General features: G+C 40.1%; 1 protein-coding gene across 1 annotated transcript in view; it reads right to left on the reverse strand.

Moving 5' to 3' along the window:
* SLC9C1 (solute carrier family 9 member C1) overlaps positions 1–20408 on the reverse strand; it is a 99846-nt gene that overhangs the window by 33758 nt on the left and 45680 nt on the right. Inside the window, exons 14-17 of the mRNA XM_023758699.1 lie at positions 15304–15398; positions 11366–11485; positions 3840–4035; positions 127–312 (exon numbers count right to left, since the gene is read on the reverse strand). Of these exons, the coding sequence (XP_023614467.1) occupies positions 127–312; positions 3840–4035; positions 11366–11485; positions 15304–15398 (597 nt within the window). The remainder of the gene's footprint in view (positions 1–126; positions 313–3839; positions 4036–11365; positions 11486–15303; positions 15399–20408) is intronic.

The raw sequence follows: 20408 nt of genomic DNA on the forward strand, positions 1-20408 counted from the left end.
TAAAATTTGAAACATAGAATCAGCCCAACAGAAGTGGAAGCCATACAACTCATCAACTTGTTTTAGTTTACATTTTATAAAACTATGAGAAGAAATTTGAAATTGCGTAATTTAATAGTTCTTTACCTTCAAAATGCGTAGTATGCGAAGAAGTCGAATAGCTTTAAAAAACACCACTATTTCATCCAAATCAAAAATGTTATAAATGGACTCTGCCTCAACAATTATTACATCTACGATGCCAATTAATGCAATTACTAATTCAAATAGGTTCCAGGCATGCAAAAAATATTCTTTCCTCATTGCTGCTATCTGTTGATTTTAAAAGGAATTATGTTATTTGTTTGTGATTTCACTATATCCTTTTTCTACAATAGCTGAAACATCACTAGTTAAGTTTTTTCTCTGATCTACCTTAAGACTCTACTTTTCTAAAATACTAATACACTATCATATTTTAAAATAACAATTTGAAATTAAATGTTTCAAATGTCAAAGTCTATTCCAAAGGAGTAAATATTCAAAATAACTACTATTTTATGATAGCTTATCAACTCATTCCTTCTTTATTAAAAAAAACCCTTTTATTGAAAATTACTATATCTAAGAGACTGGGAGGTGTCAAAAATATTGTGTATTTCAGCCAGGGAAATTGGGTTTCCTGTGGAATTTTAAAGAAAGAGTAAGTTTGCAGAAAATGTATCTGTTTTGAATATGCTGTTTGCAATGTCTGCACAGTATTTTGCTGGAGAGATCCAGTCAGCTATTGTCTGTATCATATGAGGCTCTAGATACAACCTGAGCTGAAGACATAAATATAGGAGTCATTAGACTATGGATGGTAAGAATTAACTAGTCACTGGAATGCACAAGCCTATGGATTCATTAGACTATGGATTAGACTATGGATAGTAAATGCCAGGGAAGTGAAGAGATAGCATGGCCTATGAGGCCCTTTACTGTTAATTCATGGCTGTGTCTCCTGTCTCAATTTCTATATCCTCTACACAAAGTTAGCATCTCTCCAATGTCCACCTTGACCATCCCACCCCTAAGCTCCAGTCATTGGGAACGATGTCTCTTGTTGTGTCACAATGTTGCCTCTAAGTTTTACCTTGTTCTTGTCCATTATGCTGTGTGCTCATGGTACTCGTTTCCTACTTTGGCTCTTATTCATTATTCAAACTCCAACTCAAGTATCTACTACCCTTGAAGGTCTTTCTTTTCTGACCCTTTTATTCTGAATAAGAAAATCCTGTTGCTGTTTTCCCCCCATAGCTCCTGTGTAGTCCTTTATTATAATACTTAAGATACTGATTTGTAATTTGGATGAATTTGTTTTCTTTTAGCAGCCTTATGCCCCTACTCACCATGATTCAAAGGAAGTGTAGGAGGCAGACATAATCATGTCCCAGGGAAAGCACATGCTTTATTACTAATTAAGAAATTGCTATGCTATTTATAAACAGATTCCTGTGTGTTTGGTGCTAGAGTCGTTTCCCTTGAGTCCGCTCACATCTGGCCAGGCTGAGGAAATTCAGTGTCTGAATCTATAAAGCGGAAGACCAGATTCTGGTCTTATGAGGTCCTGCCCACGTCACCATTTAGCCTCCATAGATGTCTCATTTCCTTCTTATTGAAACAGGTATAAGTTGGATCATTCTCTCAGGAACTTGAAAAAATTAGTATAAAGACTGTATCCAAATTCCAAGTATTCCGAAATGTGAAGAAGTTATCTCCAGGTCACTAGAATACAGCCACAGGAGAGAAAGAGCCTGGTGTGGAAGGTAGGTATGGACTTCAAAGAAATAGGGGTTTGTTGAATGTAAGTTTGTCAAAGAATGTTTAGAAGTTCAGGTAATGTTCGCAGATGAAGAAAAGGGATTACTACCCTTCCTTTAAGAAAGATTCTAGAGGCCATTCCTCTAATAGGTTGAAGAGTGTTTGGGAAAATGTTGAAAATATAGGAAGGAAAAAATTTAAGGCAGCATTGTTTATTAAAAAGAACAATACCTATGAAGGGTTAGATTCCAATTCTACTATTAATTAGCTATGTGATTCCAGATTAGTAACACAATTTATCGGACACTCAGGTCCCTCATCTGTAAAATTCACATGGTATATATACGAGTACAGGGTGTCCCCAAAAATGTTGATAGCTCAATTGATGTTTCTTTCTTTTCAGATTTAACCTGTTGGAATGAATAATTATTCAGTGTGTATACATTTTTGGGGACATTTTTGGGGACTGTATGTGTGTGTGTGTGTGTGTGTGCGTGTGTGTGTGTGTTAAAAGGTCAATTTAAGGATTTGAAATGTTAAGAAAAAATGACTGGTACTTTATAGGTGATCATTTATTATTATTGTTGATAGCATAATGGATATTTTAAAAGGCATAGTATAAAGGAGGAGAACTGAATTAAACAGAAAAGGGGGTAGAGGAAATGTTAGATGAAGGCAAGTTTGAAAACTGGGCAGTGAGGACACATTTTGTGTGAAGTAGATGGGAGACAGGAACAGGGTTGCACAGGGTTGGGAGTATCATCTCAGCTATGATGGCTGACCATATCTCTACAATCCAGTGCTGCTGTCATAAGTGCAGCGGTTCTCAACCTGTGGGTCGCGACCCCTTTGGCCGTCAAACGACCCTTTCACAGGGGTTGCCTAAGACCATCCTGCATATCAGATATTTACATTATGATTCATAACAGTAGCAACATTACAGTTAAGAAGTAGCAATGAAAATAATCATGGTTGGGTCACAACATGAGGAACTGTATTTAAAGGGCCAGAAGGTTGAGAACCACTGCATAAGTGGACCTGATTGGATGAAGCTATGGCTATTCATGGCTATGACAGCAGATTCAATGTGGCAGAGTACAAAGAATAACAGAGCTAGAGGAATCTTCACTGATTATTTAGACCAACCCTGACTTTTAAAGAAGAAAAAAATTGAAATTGGGAGAAATTCAGTGATCTTGTGAACAGTTTGTCATAGAAAACCAAAATCAGAACCATTTTACTAAATTCCAGCTCTGGGCTCTTTCCACTGTAGTACATGTTACAATAAAAGATATTACATATTTTTGGAAACTCTTCATTCTCATCCTCACCCTGTAACTAACCCTAACATTAATTGCTTTATTTTTTAAAAAATATATGAAATGTCCTATGGTCATTCCAACTAGCTTGGAATTTATCACATGTAATGTGATGGGTTGTGAGTCTACCCCCTCTGCAATAGTATCACTCTGCAGTAGCATTTTAATTTCCCATTAAAAATTTGAGACTCATTAATTTTGTCCAAATATCAGATATACTTATTTTATTTAAACTTTCTGGCTAAAATATATTATAACTTGTTGATCCATATGACACAATATTGTTATCAATTTGTGGGTGTATATTTCCATTATTTGACAACTACCTTTATATTGGATTTAAAAATCAAATTATGATATCATTTTGTATAAATGAGTATCTATCCATCTATTTATCCATTTATTTATCTAGTTAGTGTAAAAATAGTAAAAACCAACATCCATGTCTTTACTACCTTGCTAAGTTTAAGAACATTTCCAATACCTGTGAAACTCATTCTGGGTCCCTTTGACACACACTAATCCTTAAGTATGGATATGTTATATTGAGTCACCCTAAAATTATCTTTAAGAACTGAAGTTTATTTGTTTGAGAAGTGGAAGAGAATTTTATATACTCCTAGAAAACTGTAGCTAGTGTTGAAAAATGAAGTTAGGAAATCTCCCTCTTGAATATTACACACACACACACACACACACACACACACACACACACACACACACACACACATTGATTACCTTAACTAGGCACTCCAGGATGTAAAATCCCATAAATACATAGTTAGCTTGTCTTAATTCATCGTCATAGGTGTAATATATTGTGGGCATCCAAGAAATTATAATAGGGAACGTATTCATTAGTATCACAAGGTATCCGACATATTCAAATTCATCAGTAAATACTATTTTATGGAATACATTAAGAAAGCAATATCTGTAAAAAAAAAAGAGGAAGTTTTATCTGATAAAAGAATTACATGGAATTATTTTCATTATATGTCCAGCTCTATTCTAATCATCAATAACTATGGAGTCCAGCTTAGTTCTGGGAGGTGGCCATCAAGAGCTAACACCTTCTGGCATCCTTCTTCAGATAGTGTCCTTTTAATTTCCTCTTCTGGAAATGACTGATGCTGGCTTTCCCTCTTTCTTTCTCACCTTCCTCACCTCTCACTCATTTTTACTGTACTTTTTAAAAATCCTCATCTGATTATATGTTGTTTTTTTTAGGTTATTTTTAGAGAGAAAAGGAAGAGAAAGAGAGAAATATCGATGTGGGAGAGAAACATTGATAGGTTGCTTCCCTTATATGCCCTGACCAGGGACCTAACCCGAAACCTAGGTATGTGCCTCAACTGGAATCTAACTGCATTTTCTTTCTCTTTTTTTTGGTGTATGGAATTACGCTCCAAACAACTGAGCCACCCCTCCAGGCTTCACTGTACTTTTAATAGAAATACTTTTGTTTATAAGACAGGGACAATTTTTAAAAAATATCTTATTGATTTTTTTACAGAGAGAAAATGAGGGGGATAGAGAATTAGAAACATTGATGAGAGAGAAACATCGATCAGCTGCATCCTTCACACCTCCCACTGGGGATGTGCCTGCAACCAAGGTACATGCACCTGACTGGAATCGAACCATTGAGCCAAACCGGTTAGAGCAAGTCAGGGACAATTTAAACTGGAAATATTTTTAAAAACAAAGGAAATCCTTTCCACCTTCCAATAATTCCACTTCTCAGAGATAACTACTATTAACAATTTAAATATTGTTCTGATCCTTTTGTTTATATAATCACTGTCTATAAACACAAAAGGAATATCATACATACTGTCCTGTAACCTGATTTTTTTCTCTCTTAATAATGTATTATGAGCATCTTTCTTTGTCAAAGCATAAAATCAAGACCAAATCCCAGGATGTGTGTGGTGGAACAGTTTGGGTCCACATTTTAATAAAAAAAATTTTAAAGTTATGTGTATGCTGTGGAAAATATTTTCCATACTAAGTATTCTAGAAGGTGGAATTGGGGATGAGGATTTACTTTATGTATTTTTAATTTTATTTTTTAATTATTCAAATGGTATAATAATGCATTTTCATTGTTAAAATTCTTATTGGTTAATTAATTACTGATTGAAAAGTGGTTTAAGTACTGGATCACTTCCCTATTTGCAGAGGTCAATCTGTGTTACACAGGAATTGAAACTTTTACAATTTGAGGTTCTATTTAAGAAAAGAACATAAAACATGAACACAAATATAATCCTGACATTAAATTGGTAGGGCCCTCCAGGCCTTCAGGCAGTGATTCTGATTTAAATTTTTTTATTTCTTCCAGCCATAAAATAATATCTGGTAAAGTATTGCACTTGAGGTTACCTTTTGCCTGTTTATAATGACTTGTTTATGCCACAAAGATGAATTGAAAAAATATGATGCGGCTAATTCATAATACCTTTAAATCTTTCATGTTCATGTTAACTTCTTAATCCTGAAATGCTATATTGCTTCTCATTATTATTTTGGCCATGGGTTCCACTTGATTACCTGTTCCTTCCTGCCATAATGAGCCTTGATTGGTATGTCAGTTAGATAATGTGAGTGTTTGGCTAGATACTAAGTATGTTTGTCTCAATTATACACTCAAAGCCTTGGGGAAATAACCACACAGTGGACCTGCTGGACTTCTATGAGACAGACTGAGTCAGAAACTTGATTAGCCTAAAAGCTCCCACTTTAAATTGAGGACTATGATAGGATTTTAAGCTTTTTGTATCAGTATTATTTTAAACTAGAGGCCCGGTGCACAAAAATTTGTGCACTTGGTGGGGGGGGGGGTCCCTCAGCCCGCCCTGTGCTCTCTCACAGTCTGGGACCCCTCAGGGGATGACCTCTTGCTGGCTTAGGCCTGCTCCCAGAGGATTGGGCCTAAGATGGCAGACATCCCTCTGGCAGCAGGCAGCCCTCCTGGGATGTCCACTTGCCAGCGGGGAGGAGACCTAAGCTGCAGTCGGACATCCTTAGCGCTGCTGAGGAGGCAGGAGAGGCTCCCACCACCACCGCTGTACTGGCAGCCATCAGTCTGGCTTGTGCCTGAGCAGAGCTCCCCCTGTGGGAGTGCACAGACCACCAGAGGGCAGCTCCTGCATTGAGTGTCTGCCCCCTGGTGGTCAGTGTGTGTCATAGTGACCAGTGATTCCCAGTCGCTCTGCTGTTAGGGTCAGTTTGCATATTACCCTTTTACTATATAGGATAGAGGCCTGGTGCACAGGTGAGGGCCGGCTGGTTTGCCCTGAAGGGTGTCCCGAATCAGGGTGGGGGTCCTGCTAGGGTGCTTGGCCAGCCTGGGTGAGGGGCTGATGGCTGTTTGCAGCTGGTCATACCCCCTTCAGGGTAGGGGTCCCCACTGGGGTGCCTGGCCATCCTGGATGAGGGGCTGGTGGCTATTTTCAGCTGGTCACACCCCCTTTAGGGTGGGGGTCCCCACTGGGGTGCCTGGCCAGTATGAGTGAGGGGCTGAGGACCGTTTTCAGGCTGGCGGGCAACTGAAGCTCCCATCCTCTCTTTTTTTTCCTTTTTATTTTTATTCTGGGATTTATTTACCTTCTATAGCTGTCACTGGAGCTGAGAGCCAGCTCCAGCTCTGAGGTCTGGCTCCAGCTCTGAGGCCGCGGCTGCTGAAAGCAGGTATCTGGGGTTTGTTTGGCTTCTATAATTGAAACATTGTTGCTTTTGGAGCTGTTGCTTCAGGAGCTCAGAGCCGGGCTGTGGCAGGCAGGGAATCTTGGCTTCCTCCATCACTGGAGCAAGCAAGCCTCATGTTCACTTCAGCTGCGTGGCTGCTGCCAGAGTCCATTCATTGTCTTCACTAGCTGAGTTTAGACAGAGACCCCCAAAAGCTAGTAATCTTTGAATTCCTAGCAAAGGTCAGAACTGCACCACCCAGTTAATCTAGGAACCACCCAGTTAATTTAGGTAATAACAACTGAAGCATCCCCACCTTAGTTCCCTTAATTCCTTAGATACTTGTGTAGATCCTTGTTGATTATTGTTGATCAGATATTCTGCCTATTTCTGGAAATTGTCTACCAATGAGCTAATCCATGTGTCATTCAAACCTCCTTACCCTAGGGCTACCCAAGACCAAATAAAAGCTTGGAGCGGCCTGAGCATCGGTGGAAGTCCTTCGGGACTTGCCCACCTGGTCCCCCAATATTGCAAAATTATCTCGTGTCTTTTTCTTTCACTTGTGTGTGGCTCCTCTTTCAGATACCGAACCCTACTCCATGCAGAACGTGGAGGGAGTGTTACTCGACAGGCTGCCGGCCCCCGTCTTGGTTGGAAGTTAATTTGCATATCTCCCTGATTAGCCAATGGGAAGCTGAGCAGAGGTATGGTTAATTACCCTATTTGTCTATTATTAGATAGGATGCCATATCCCCAAAGTACAAAAGTCCTTTTCCCAATGCATAGTAACTCTGGTAAAGTGCCTAAAGGTCCATTTGGAAAAAATATATATTGAGAGAATATTTCTCCTGTATACTTGTGGTATTGTTGCCATCCTTTCTCAAGAGCTCTGGATCTGAGAACTGACATGTCTGGAAGAAAGGTGAGGGATCATGATTTTCTGTTGCAGTACGTGATCTCAACCCTTTGCCCACCAGCTCTCTATCTTTAGAAATAAAGTAATAGTGAGTTAACTGTCTATATTTCCCTTTGACTTACATTATTTGTTAGCCATTCTCTGATTTGCTGCTCACAAAATAAAGTATGCTCATCCTTTCTCTGACATTTAAGTGCTGCCATTTGTCTTCTGCCATTCATTCTGCCAAGGAATGGCAGGAAGCAAGGAATTGAAGCACCAATTCTATTGTTTCAAATATTGTCAACTATGTCCTGCAGAAGACATCTATCATTGAGTTTATCACTGTTGCCTTGGTGAAGGGAAATGTTCTGCAGGTCTTCCCAGAGGTCATGTGCTTGGTTCTTCATTCCCATATAATTAATATCATTAAATATCATAATTTTTTTATCATCTGCACCTCATTTACTGTAGAGTTTTGGCCTAGTCAAGCTTCAAAACCCATTTCAGGCATGTAATAATACCAATTCCAAGTCTCGTTGACCACATGTTGAACCTTGGCTCATCATGGATAAGACCATCATGCCAAGAAATTCTTCATAATCTGGCCTCATGTTGTGATCTTCTCAAGATCCATTCTCTTGTATGTTCTACTAGTGTTCTCTGATATTGGTTAAGTCTTTTTTTAAATATATTTTATTGATTTTTTACAGAGAAGAAGGGAGAGGGATAGAGAGTTAGAAACATCAATGAGAGAGAAACATTGATCAGCTGCCTCGTGCACACTCCCTACTGGGTTTGTGCTCGCAACCAAGGTACATGCCCTTGACTGGAATCGAACCTGGGACCCTTGAGTCTGCAGGCCGATGCTCTATCCACCAAGCCAAACTGGTCAGGGCTGGTTAGGTCTTGTGAGTTCTTCAGTTGATAAGTTGTAGAATCCTCTTGCTGTGTTAAGATCTGACCTTGGTAATTACCTTGGAAATAATAAAAGGTGGTAGAGACTAACCCTGAAACAATGACAAGCTTTATCTTGTGATGTGTCTGCAGCCTGTGAAGGTGCTGGGAGGCTATCATCCTCCAGCAAGGTAGAGGCAGCTGCTTCTGTCAGGCCAGAGTGTTCATGAGAATATGGGGGTTTAGCCTCCTCAAATTTGTCTGCCCAAGTGTTAGCACTTCAAATCTCAGGGTCCTGATATTTTTCTATTTATTCTTATTTGCTCAACTCTAGTTGTATCTCTCTAAATTAGATATATCATGTTGATTTTGTATTCAATTCTGAATAATTCAAGTTGAATTTTTAATTTTAAGAATTATAGGTATTTTTTCATTTTTCTGTTCAGTTTCTTTTGGTGATTGACTTGTTCATGTTTGTGAGTCCATCACTTATTAATTTTAAAATTTCACTTATGAAGTCATAGGGATATAAGTCTGCTGTTATTTCTGCTGGTTTTTCTCATGGTTATTTGTTTCCTTTCATGTTTGTTGCTCTTTTTTAAATGCCATATCCCCATATTTATGACTTTATCCATTAGCTAAAGAACTCAATTTTCAATGGAATGTTACTCAGCCCTTAGTAATAAATATTAATTTGTTAAATGACTACCCAGTGCTAATCCCTGGACTTCTACACACACTATATAATAATGATCCCATCAACCAGAGGAGAACCCAACTATTTTAGCATCTACTATTTGCCAGATGCTTTACATAAATCAGTTAGCTTCCAGAATATAACAAAAATATTATTATACCTATTTTTCAAATAAGGAAACTGAGACCTGAAAAACTCATTCAGCTAATAAATGATGGAGAAGGGGATTCTAAATATAGCATGTAATTCCAGAATCTGTATTACCTACTGAGATGAATGGCATTTTGGAGATAGTCTAACGGATAAATTGACTATCAATTACAGTTTTCAAATTTCTCTTTCTTTAAGTTACAGCAACAAAAAAAATTACTCAGAAGGTTGTAGCTTAATTTAGTATTAAAGGCTTTAAAATAATTATAGCACAGATGTCCTTTTGTTGTTTATTGAGTGTGGTGGATTAGACACTCAATCTTTGATACTCCTATTGAGTTGAAGAAAACACATAAGAGCCATCCAAGTTGGAAAGGAAGAAGTAAAATTACCTCTATTCACAGATGACAGGATCTTATATGCAGAAAATCCTAGAGAATTCCCCCAAACTGAGAACTAATAAGTGAATTCAGCAAAGCTTCAGGATATAGAATCAATAAATAAAAATCAGCTGACCTTCCCTAACCGGTTTGGCTCAGTGGATAGAGCATCGGCCTGCGGACTCAAGGGTTCGATTCCGGTCAAGGGCATGTACCTTGGTTGTGGGCACATCCCCAGTGGGGAGTGTGAAGGAGGCAGCTGGTCGATGTTTCTCTCTCATCGATGTTTCTAACTCTCTATTCCTCTCCCTTCCTCTCTGTAAAAAGTCAATAATAAAATATATTTTTTTAAAAATCAGTTGACCTGCCAAATCCGGTTTGGCTCAGTGGATAGAGCATCGGCCAGTGGACTGAAGGATCACAGGTTCGATTCTGGTCAAGGGCTTGTACCTGGGTTGCGGGTACATCCCCAGTGGGAGATGTGCAGGAGTCAGCTGATCGATGTTTCTCTCTCATCGATGTTTCTAACTCTCTATCTCTCTCCCTTCCTCTCTGTAAAAAATCAATAAAATATATTAAAAAAAAATCAGTTGACCTGTGTGGTTCACTGTTTGAGCATTGACCCATGAACCAGGAAGTCACAGTTTGATTCCTGGTCAGGGCAAATGCTGGATTTTGGGATCCATCCCAGTGTGTGTGTACAGGAGGCAGCTGATCAATGATTCTCTGTGATCACTGATGTTTCTACCTCGTTATCTTTCTCCCTTCCTCTCTGAAATCAATTAAAAAAACATATTAAAGGAAAACTTTAAAATATATTAAAAATCAGTTGTATTTCTATATACTAGGAATAAATAATCCAAAAATAAAATTAAAAAATTAACTTATGAAAGCATTAAAAAAGGAAAACAAATATTTAAGATTAAATTTAACTGAAGAAAAGGTAAAAAAAATAAATTTAATTAAAACTTGTACAATGAAAATGGTAAGACATTTCTGAGAGAAATTAGAAATCTTAGTAAATGAAAAGTCATTCCATATTCACAAATTGGAAAGCTTAATGTTGCTAAGATGACAATTCAACATATTCCATGCAATTCCTATGAATATCTCAATGGCATTTTTTCCCCAGATAGAAACAAGCTAATTAAAAATATTTGTATATATCCCTGGCCGGTTGGCTCAGTTGATGGGAGCATCGTCCCATACACCAAAAGGTTGAGGGTTCGATTCCTTATCAGGGCACATACCCAGGTTTCAGGGAGATTGGAGCACATATGGGAAGCAACCAATTGATGTTTTTTCTCTCCATCTCCCTCTTAACCCTCCCCCCTCTGTCTAAAAATTAGTGAAAATATCCTCAGGTGAGGATTTTAAAAATTCATATACAATTGCAAGTAACCCCAAATAGCTGCACCAATCTTGAAAAAGAAAAGTTAATGGACTCATACTTCCTGATTTCAAAATTGTCTACAGCTGTGAAAAACAATTTCTTATGTTAAAGAAATTAAACATAAAATTATCATTATGATCCAGAAATTTCACTTACCTTGATGGGATCCCTTTTTCCTTTTTAGTATTATATACCCAATTGAGCAATACTTTTCTAACAAAGGTAAGAATTGTTTTGCTTTCAGAATAATTCTTTATTGTTTCAAGACTCATATACCTAAAAAAAGAGAAATCTTTAAATATACTTTTAAATTTGGGGATAAGTTGAATGCAGTATTGGCAGAAAGCAAAAATACTATTTTGCCCAGTGATGACTGGAAATGAGACATTTTCATGGGCATAGTTTCAAGCCTCAAAGTTATAGATACAATAGACATATAATTATGGATTTTAATATGTGGGGCTCACTTATTAAACAGAGAGTATAAAAATCTGGAGATACATGGTTTAAAATGGTAGAGAGGTCAAGGTTCAGGAATAGAAAGCATACCTTAGTTCAAATATTTGGGATTCAACTACATATGGGTTTTCATGTTGTGAACCCCATTATCTGGTTTGGCAATGAACAAATTACCTCATTAACCTGTTTGCTCTGTAAAATGGAGGTAAAAATACCTATGTTAGCCTGGGATAATTAAATGAGAAAGTATTATGAGACATTCAGCCGATCTTACATATCCTCTCATCTCCTTTCTTTCACCTTTTGGGCAAGTAGCCAAGGAATTTATGGGGAAAATACAAGTGGTAGATTAAGAGTTAAAATGGTTTCTTGGAGAATTCAGTGGTAATAAAACCCCAAAAGATACTTTGGTGGCACTTGTCTGTAGTTTTCTTCTGACTTTTGTATTGAGACAGCTTAGATCTGTGTGCTATGATTTGGTCTTATTTGGTTTTATGAGGAACTTACCTGTTGCTGTCCAGATACTTTCATTGTCTTCCATAGAAGGAGGATAGAGTTTTGTCCTTGGGTCTGAAGTCCTAATTAAAAAATGGCTTAATGGAAGGTCATTGGTGACTTAAGTTCAAAGGCGGACCTTGTCCTTCCTATCTATATATATAAAAGCCTAAGCGACCGGTCAACCACTCGACCAGCCAGCCGGTCGGCTGGTAGCTATGATGCACGCTGACTACTAGGGGGAAGATGCTCAATTCAGGAGCTGCCCCCTGGTGGTCAGTGCGCTCCCACAGTGGAGCACTGTTCAGCCAGAAGCTGGGCTCATGGCTGGTGAGCGAAGCAGCCCTGGCGTGAGCCTCTCCTGCCTCCGCGGCAGTGCTACCTGGCAGCAGTAGCAGATGCAGTGGGACCAGAATGAGCAGGAACGGCATGGTGCCCGGCCCCTGCTCGGGCTCCTCCCTGGCCGTCTGCTGCTTTGCGCACTACTACATCCTTCGGGGGATGTCAGCCTGGCCTGTGGGGATCGGGCCGAAACCAGCAGTTCAACATTCCCTGAGGGCCCCCGGATTGCAAGAGGATACAGGCCAGCCTGAGGGACCCCACAAGTGCATGAATCCGTGCACCAGGCCTCTAGCTGATTATAATGTTCACACTCTGAAAATTGGGCAATTTATCTGCTATAGGAAAACTGATGTAATTGAGAAAAAAATAAAATCATTCAATTCTCTATGATTCAATATAATAACATGGGGATTACATTTAAAAAATCACTAATGTGTATATGACTTGATTCATTCCTAATTTTTAAATTATTTATTGGACACCTATTTTGGTTGCTAAATGCTGGGGATAAACCATAAGCCACAAACAAATACTGGTTTCTGTCCTCAAGGATTTAGCAGAGTAGTGAAGTAAAACATGCAAAAACAATTGCAGTAAAGTGTAGTAAATGTTGCTATGGAGATAATCTGTAAGAGGACAAGCCAGACCCACAAAGGGGGCACATTTATTTTCTTTTGTGGGGAGGCACATTGAATAGAGTCATGGGGAATCAGGAAACCTTCCTGAAGGAATTAATATCTAAGGTATGATAATTTTCAAAGTTCTAATGAACCCTAAAATTCTGTAATATCAGTAAGTACATGACATTTTACAGCCCAAATTAAGTAATTCAGGCTCCTGCATTCTTATTTTTATATCAACTGTTCACTGTTTGACCCGTATTAGGAAAAGAGCAGGATCTTTTTAACTGGATAGTAAGACAACTTAGCTTCAAATCTAATAAGCTCTGTAATTTATTAGACAAATAATATTGGGTAAATTATTTAATCTCACTGGGGCTCACTTTCCTCATCTGAAAAATGAGGATAATAACAATGGCATTCACCTCATAGGATTTTAGACATAAAATTGGTAATATATGTTAAATGTTTAAGACTGTATCTGAAACAAAACTTAATAAAAGCTCTTTACTCAATATATTATTTCTTAGGTAATTACACAGGCACTTAGCACAGGTCTTGGTACTCCTTTTCAAACTTGATACTCTTTCTCTCCTTAGATTTTTTTTCTTGCCACAAGACACCCAAACACATGGGGTTACTGGTAAGAATCATCAGCAAATGGCAAAATCAACTCCAAGACAGCCCAGCAGATGAGCAAGTACTCATTACAAGTGTAATTAATAGAAAGTCTCTGGAGATTGGAACACCATTTCACTAATCTTGATAGTCCCCACAGTGCCTGGCATATAATTCTGTGTATATTAGTATTCAATATTTACTAGTATCTCTTACATGTGTGAATAAAAATGTAATATATTCCAAAATTTGCCTTCATTGTCTACTATGAATTTTTTCACCTCTTTAACCCCCTTCTCCCACTGTTGACATCTTCTTTGTGTCCATTTATTCATAGACTTATGCTGCTTCTACCTTCTTGGAGGATTTTAAAGAGGAAAAATCAAGGCAGTGGGCTGAGCTGCTCTGTATTATTGTTTGTTTGTTTTGTTTTGTTTTGTTTTAATTAACCTTTCATGGACAATGAAGTGATAATGCTTTCAGCATGTCATTTATTCACTCTTTGAAAAGTATACATCATATTGTTTTAAATTGACTACGTTTGCCCAGCCCTCTTCCTGAACTACCCTAACACCACTCAGGTCTCCTAAGCATTTGAAGGGCTTGGAGCAATAGCGCAAATGGAGAGCCTTGCACTATATGTGAAATATTTAAACATTATTAACCAAGAAACCAAAATTTTAAATAAGATATTTTATCTTTCTATCTTGACAAATATAATGTCATATGATTTGCATGGCTAGGCTTGAATTAAAACTCATAGACTCTGAAAATTTGTACTTGAACTCTAGCAAGAACATGCTCCAGTGTCTGGCTGCTTCTCATCCCACACTGTCTTTATCTCTCACGGTACCACAAACCAGTGGTACTGTGAGTGGACACCAGGCTGCCACACCTCTTAGGTTTATACACTAAAGGCCCAGTTTGATTTTAAGGTGATGGCTCATGGGAAAAGGTCCAAGAATACAACCCCATAAATAAACTGAGATTCATTTGAGCAGGGAATTTTGGTGTCCTTAGTACCAGGAGTATAGACCAGAACAAAGGTGTATCTGGGCTATGTTGCCTTCATCCTCCCACAGGGGGTAACTTTAGGGTAATCCCTAAAACCGTGACTTTGAGGAACTCACTGCTTACTGTGGAGACTTAATCTAAAGAAATCATTACAAGTGTATGCTGAATATTCAGAGAGGGTGTGTTGTGGGAAGATGTGCCTATAGGGATCAAGAAAGTCTTTGACTTAGTGAGACATTTGATTAGTGAGAGAAAGAGAGAGAGAGAGCAGTTTATTATAGTTTAGCTTTTTAGGAAGCAAATAGAAAGGGCAGAGCATCTTAGTAAGAAGGAGTAGCTTTTTCATATGTGCAGAGGTCTGAACGAGTAGAGCAAGTCAAGAAAACTGAGTGTAGGTTATCTGGCCTGGTTGTGGGGCTTAGAGCAGACACGGGCTCCCACACATAACACTGGATGATCCCAACTTATCAGAGAAAAGCAAGAAAAAAATCTTGCACAATTTATAACATTAAGAGTATGGAAATTTTCTCCTGACAATGTACTTACTCTCCCTTCTCACCAAAGCTTCCTGCTGCGCCCACCAGCATCTGGACCGCACTCTGGGACAGACTCTCATTCCTGTATTGTCTCTGGTAGCTTGCCTGAAAGTCGAGTCACATAATGATACAGTGTGAATAACAATGGCAACTTATTTATTCACTTTAATGGAAAAGTAATCTGTGAGAAAGAAGTCAAAATCCCCAAAGAATTTATCCTATCTAATACTAGAGAAACGTGGTAATTAACTATAACTTCGCTACCCTTCCCATTGGCTAATCAGCAAGATATGCAAATTAACTGCCAGCCAAGATGGCGGCTGGCAGCCAGGCCCTGAAGCAAACAGGAGGCTTGCTTGCTCCAGTGACGGAGGAAGCCAACGTTCCCCACCTGCCGCAGCCCAGCTCTGAGCTGCTCTCTAAAAAACAATGTTGCAAATATAGAAGTTAAACAAAACCCAGAAACCTGCTTTCAGTCAGCCAGGATCTCAGAGCTGGAGTCGCAACAAAGTTTCAAATACAGAAGGTAAACAAAGCCCAGAAACCTGCTTTCAGCAGCCGAGGTCTCAGAGCTGGAGCCGAGCCTTAGAGCTAAAGCCAGCTCTCAGCTCCAGTGACAGCCATAGAAGGTAAATAAATCCCAGAGTAAAAAAAAAAAAGAACAAAAGGAGAGGTTGGGAGCTTCAGTCACCCGCCAGCCTGAAAACAGCTCTCATCCCCTCATCCAGGCTGGCCAGGCACCCCAGTGGGGACCCCCACCCTGAAGGGGATGTGACCAGCTGCAAACAGCCATCAGCCCCTCATCCAGGCTGGCCAGGGACCCCCACACTGATCCGGGACACCCTTCAGGGCAAACCAGCTGGCCCCCACCCAGGCACCAGGCCTCTATCCTATATAGTAAAAGGGTAATATGCCTCCCAGCACCGGGATCAGCGGAGCCATGAGGCCTCCCAAACCCGGGATCAGCAGAGCCACAAGGCCTCCCAAACCCGGGATCAGCAGAGCCGCGTGGCCTCCCAGCACTGGGATCAGCAGAGCTGTGAGGCCTCACTGCCCCTGTGTCAAGCGAAGCCGCGAGGCCTCCTGGCACTGGGATCAGTGGAGCAGCAAAGGCTCCTAGCACTGGGATCAGCTGAGCAGCGAGTCTTCCCAGCACCGGGATCAGTGGAGCAGCAAGGGCTCCTAGCACTGGGATCAGCTGAAGCAGTGAGGCCTCACTGGCCCCGGTGTTAAGCGGAGCCACGAGGCCTCTTGGCCCCTTGGAGCAGCGTGACAGGAGGCAGCGCCCAAACCCCCCTGATCGTCCTGCAGCTCTGTGTGTAACAGGGGGCAGGGCCACAACCTCCCTATCCACCCTGCTCTGTTCGTGACAGGGGAAGGCGCCCCAGCCCCCTGATCGACCTTGCTCTGTGCCTGATAGGGGGGAGCTCCCCAACCCCCTGATCGGCCCTGCTCTGTGTGTGACAGGTTGCGGTGCTCCACCCCCCCCCCCATGGGCCCTGCTCTGTGTGTGACGGGGTGGAGCCATAACCTCCCCATCGGCCCTGCCCTGAGTGTGACAGGGGGAATGCCCCAACCCCCTGATGGGCCCTGCTCTGTGCATGACAGGGGGCAGCGCCCCAACCCCCTGATCGGCCCTGCTCTGTGTGTGACATGGGGTGGCGCCCCAACCTCCCAATCGGCCCTACCCTGAGCGTCACTAGGGGTGGCATCACAACCTCCCGATCCGCCCTGCTCTGGGCATGACAGGGGGCAGCACCCCAACTCCCCAATCGGCCCTTCTCTGAGCCCGACCAGGGGCTGCACCTAGGGATTGGGCCTGCCCTCTGCCACCTGGGAGTGGGCCTAAGACACAGAAGGTCATTATCTCCTGAGGGGTCCCAGACTGTGAGAGGGTAAAAGTGGGGCTGGAGAACACCACAACCCTTCCTCCCCCCCCCCCCGCAGTGCACAAAGTTTGTGCACCGGCCTCTAGTATCTTTATAAAAAGAAGCTGTCTTACAGAGTACAGACCATGAGATAGGTCTGGATAGCTCATGAGTGTAAAAGTTAGGTCTGAGCAGTGGGTAGAACCCAACTGGTTCTGTAGGAAACCAGGGTCCTTCTAGATGTTAATTACACTTGCCAAAATAAATGGAGTTCTGTGGCCAGATAACTATGGGAACTACTGAAAGCTGCATTCCTATCTTAAAAGTTTGTAATGGATATTAGATTATTAAAAGCTCTGAGGAATTGTACAGTGAAGGATCCTGATACACACATTTTGACAACAGAACTCTGTGGTGTCCAGTCTATTATTAGCATTAAATGAACTGCTACTGTCTTGCAGAACACATTCATTCATCCATTCAGTCCATATATTGAGAGTCCACTCTGCTTCAGGCTCGTGCTGGGGAAACCCCTGTCTGACATTGCTGCTGGTCTCAGTGTGTTGAAAATAATTGTGTAGGCCAACTTCCAAAATTGGAATCTTTGCTATAACTAAAGATTCCTGGATTCCATCAAATACATTCTATCTGCACAATCATTTATGGATATTAAAACATGGTTTTGATTCTAGTGCATGCTAGGAAGAAATAGAACTGGATTTGAAGATGAGGGAATTCAATAGCATAGCATTTTTCTCCTCAAATTTGATTAAAATACTTATAAAGTAATGTGAGATTTAAATACATTCTGTATTCTCAAAGATTAACACTGTAGCTTATGGAAAAATAAGGAAGCTGAAAATGATATGAAATCATGAAAGCAACACAAATAATAAAGCAGTTACTAGAAAAATGTTAATTCTTAAAATATCATTCACACCAAAATGTAGGAAGAATTTAGAGAATGGTTGATTCCTAAAAATAACTGCCATTTATTGACCTGTCTACTATACTATTGAATTAACGGATCTCTCTCTCTCTCTCGTTTCAAATTTATCTTTATTGTTAAAAGTATTACAGATGTCCCCTTTGTTTTTTGTTGTTGCTTATCTGTTTTCCCCATTGACCCACCTCCTTCCTGCACCTGCCCCTCCCAAGCCTTTGCCACACTATTGTTTGTGTCCATGGGCTATGCACGTGCCCATATAAATTCCCGAGGTAATCTCTCCTCCCCAACCCCCCACCTCCACCTTTCCCCTGAAATTCATCAGTCTGTTCATGGTTCTATCTCTCTGGATCTATTTTGTTCATCAGTTTATGTTGTTCATTAGAGTCCACATATGAGTGAGTTCATGTGATACCTTTCTCTGACTGGCTTATTTTGCTTAGCATAATAATAAAAAGCTTCTGCCAAGCAAAAGAAACCATCAGCAAAGTGAAAAGAGAGCCCACTGCCTGGGAGAACACATTTGCCAATGATGCATCCAATAAGAGGTTAATATCCAAAATTTATGGTGAACTCATACAAATTAACAAAAGAAAGACAAACTATCCAATTAGTAAATGGGCAAAGGACCTAAATAGCCACTTCTCCAAAGGGGACATACAGAAGCCCAAGTGATATGAAAAAATGCTCAGTCACTAAGCATCAGAAAGATGCAAATCAAAACAAAATGAGGTACCACCTCACACTTGTCTGTCAGAATGGCTACCATCAACAAATCAACAAACCATAAATGTTGGCAAGGATGTAGAGAAAAGGGAACTCTAGTACACTGCTGGTGGTAATGCAGACGAGTGCAGCCACTGTGGAAAACAGTTCGGAGTTTCCTCAAAAAATTAAATATGGAATTCCCATTTGACCCAGTGATCCCACTTCTGGCAATATATCCTAAAAACCTTAAAGTATCAATCAGAAAGAATATATGCACCCCTATGTTCATAGCAGTATGAGTTATAATAGCTAAGGTTTAGAAACAGCCCAAGTGCCCATCAGCAGATGAATGGATAAAAGAAACTGTGGTATATTTACGCAATGGATTACTATGCAGCTGTAAAAGAGAAGGGACTCTTAGCATTTGCAACAGCATGGATGGACCTGGAGAGTATTGTGCTACTGATCTGTATGTGTTTTAAATAAACATTTAATTCTTGCAACAGGTTTGTGAGGAAGGTATTCGAATATGTATTTTATAGATGAGAATGCTGAGGCTCAGGGAGTTAAGTAGATTTCCCAAAATCACATTAGCAAATCAGTTTTCTCTGAATATAAGCCTGTCTCCTGTTGAGCCCCTATGGCATATTGCTCCTCCTATACCAGGCTTTGTCATGCTGTGCTGCTTCTTCTAATGAACAATAGTAGAGAAGATATTGCCTCAGTTAACAAGGGCTGGCTGAGATTTAAACAGACGTTCCCAAAGCTTTGAAAACTTTAATAGACTAATAAATATTATGGTTAAGAGCAGTGAACATTAGAATTGATATTGCAGGAACCAAGTTGACAAACTGAGATAAACATGAAAATATATCTAGAAGGAAGAAGAACTAAAAAGATGTGAAGTGAGATGAAAATCTAGAGCAGAGAGATCCAACCTACTTTGGAAAAATAGTATTTCCTGGTTAAAAACCATACATAGCATTAAATCAACAAGATATAATAGTAGAAAACAAGTGTTTAAGGCAAAAAATCAAGAGGGTACATGGAGTGTATATTGCAAAAACAAAGGATTTCACAAGCAGAAAGAATCTCAGGTTATTTAGTTAGCTTAAGTTTTCTCTTTTACAGATAGGAAGAATAAAGACTGACGTGAGGAAGTCCTGAGTCACACATCAAATTAACAATGAAAGTGAGATTCAAAATGGAATCTCCTGCATTGCTTTAAGGGTTCCTGAATACTATATTTTCCTGAAATAAATTAAAAATCTGGAAGAGATTCAAAGACATGATTTCATAAATCCTGCTGGTGAAACATGGCACCATCTGGGCATAAGTTCATCCTTCATGGCACCCCCTCACTTGCTTAAAGAAAGCATTTAGGTCCTCGGAAAAGCTGCCTTTCAGACTCCCAGGGTGACTGCCGGGAGAAAGTAGAATGTGTGGAATCCTGTATGACTGGAACAGCTGAGAGATGCCTGACAATTCCATGTGCAATGTGGAAGGCCCACCAGGAACATTTCTAGAGGATGAGTCATGGCAACTGGTCAATATTCTGCCCTGAATAGAAAATGGTAACTAGGCTGCTAGCAG

The sequence above is a fragment of the Myotis lucifugus genome, unplaced genomic scaffold (genome assembly GCF_000147115.1).
Source record: "Myotis lucifugus unplaced genomic scaffold, Myoluc2.0 scaffold_137, whole genome shotgun sequence".
In the NCBI taxonomy this organism is placed as follows: Eukaryota; Metazoa; Chordata; class Mammalia; order Chiroptera; family Vespertilionidae; genus Myotis; species Myotis lucifugus.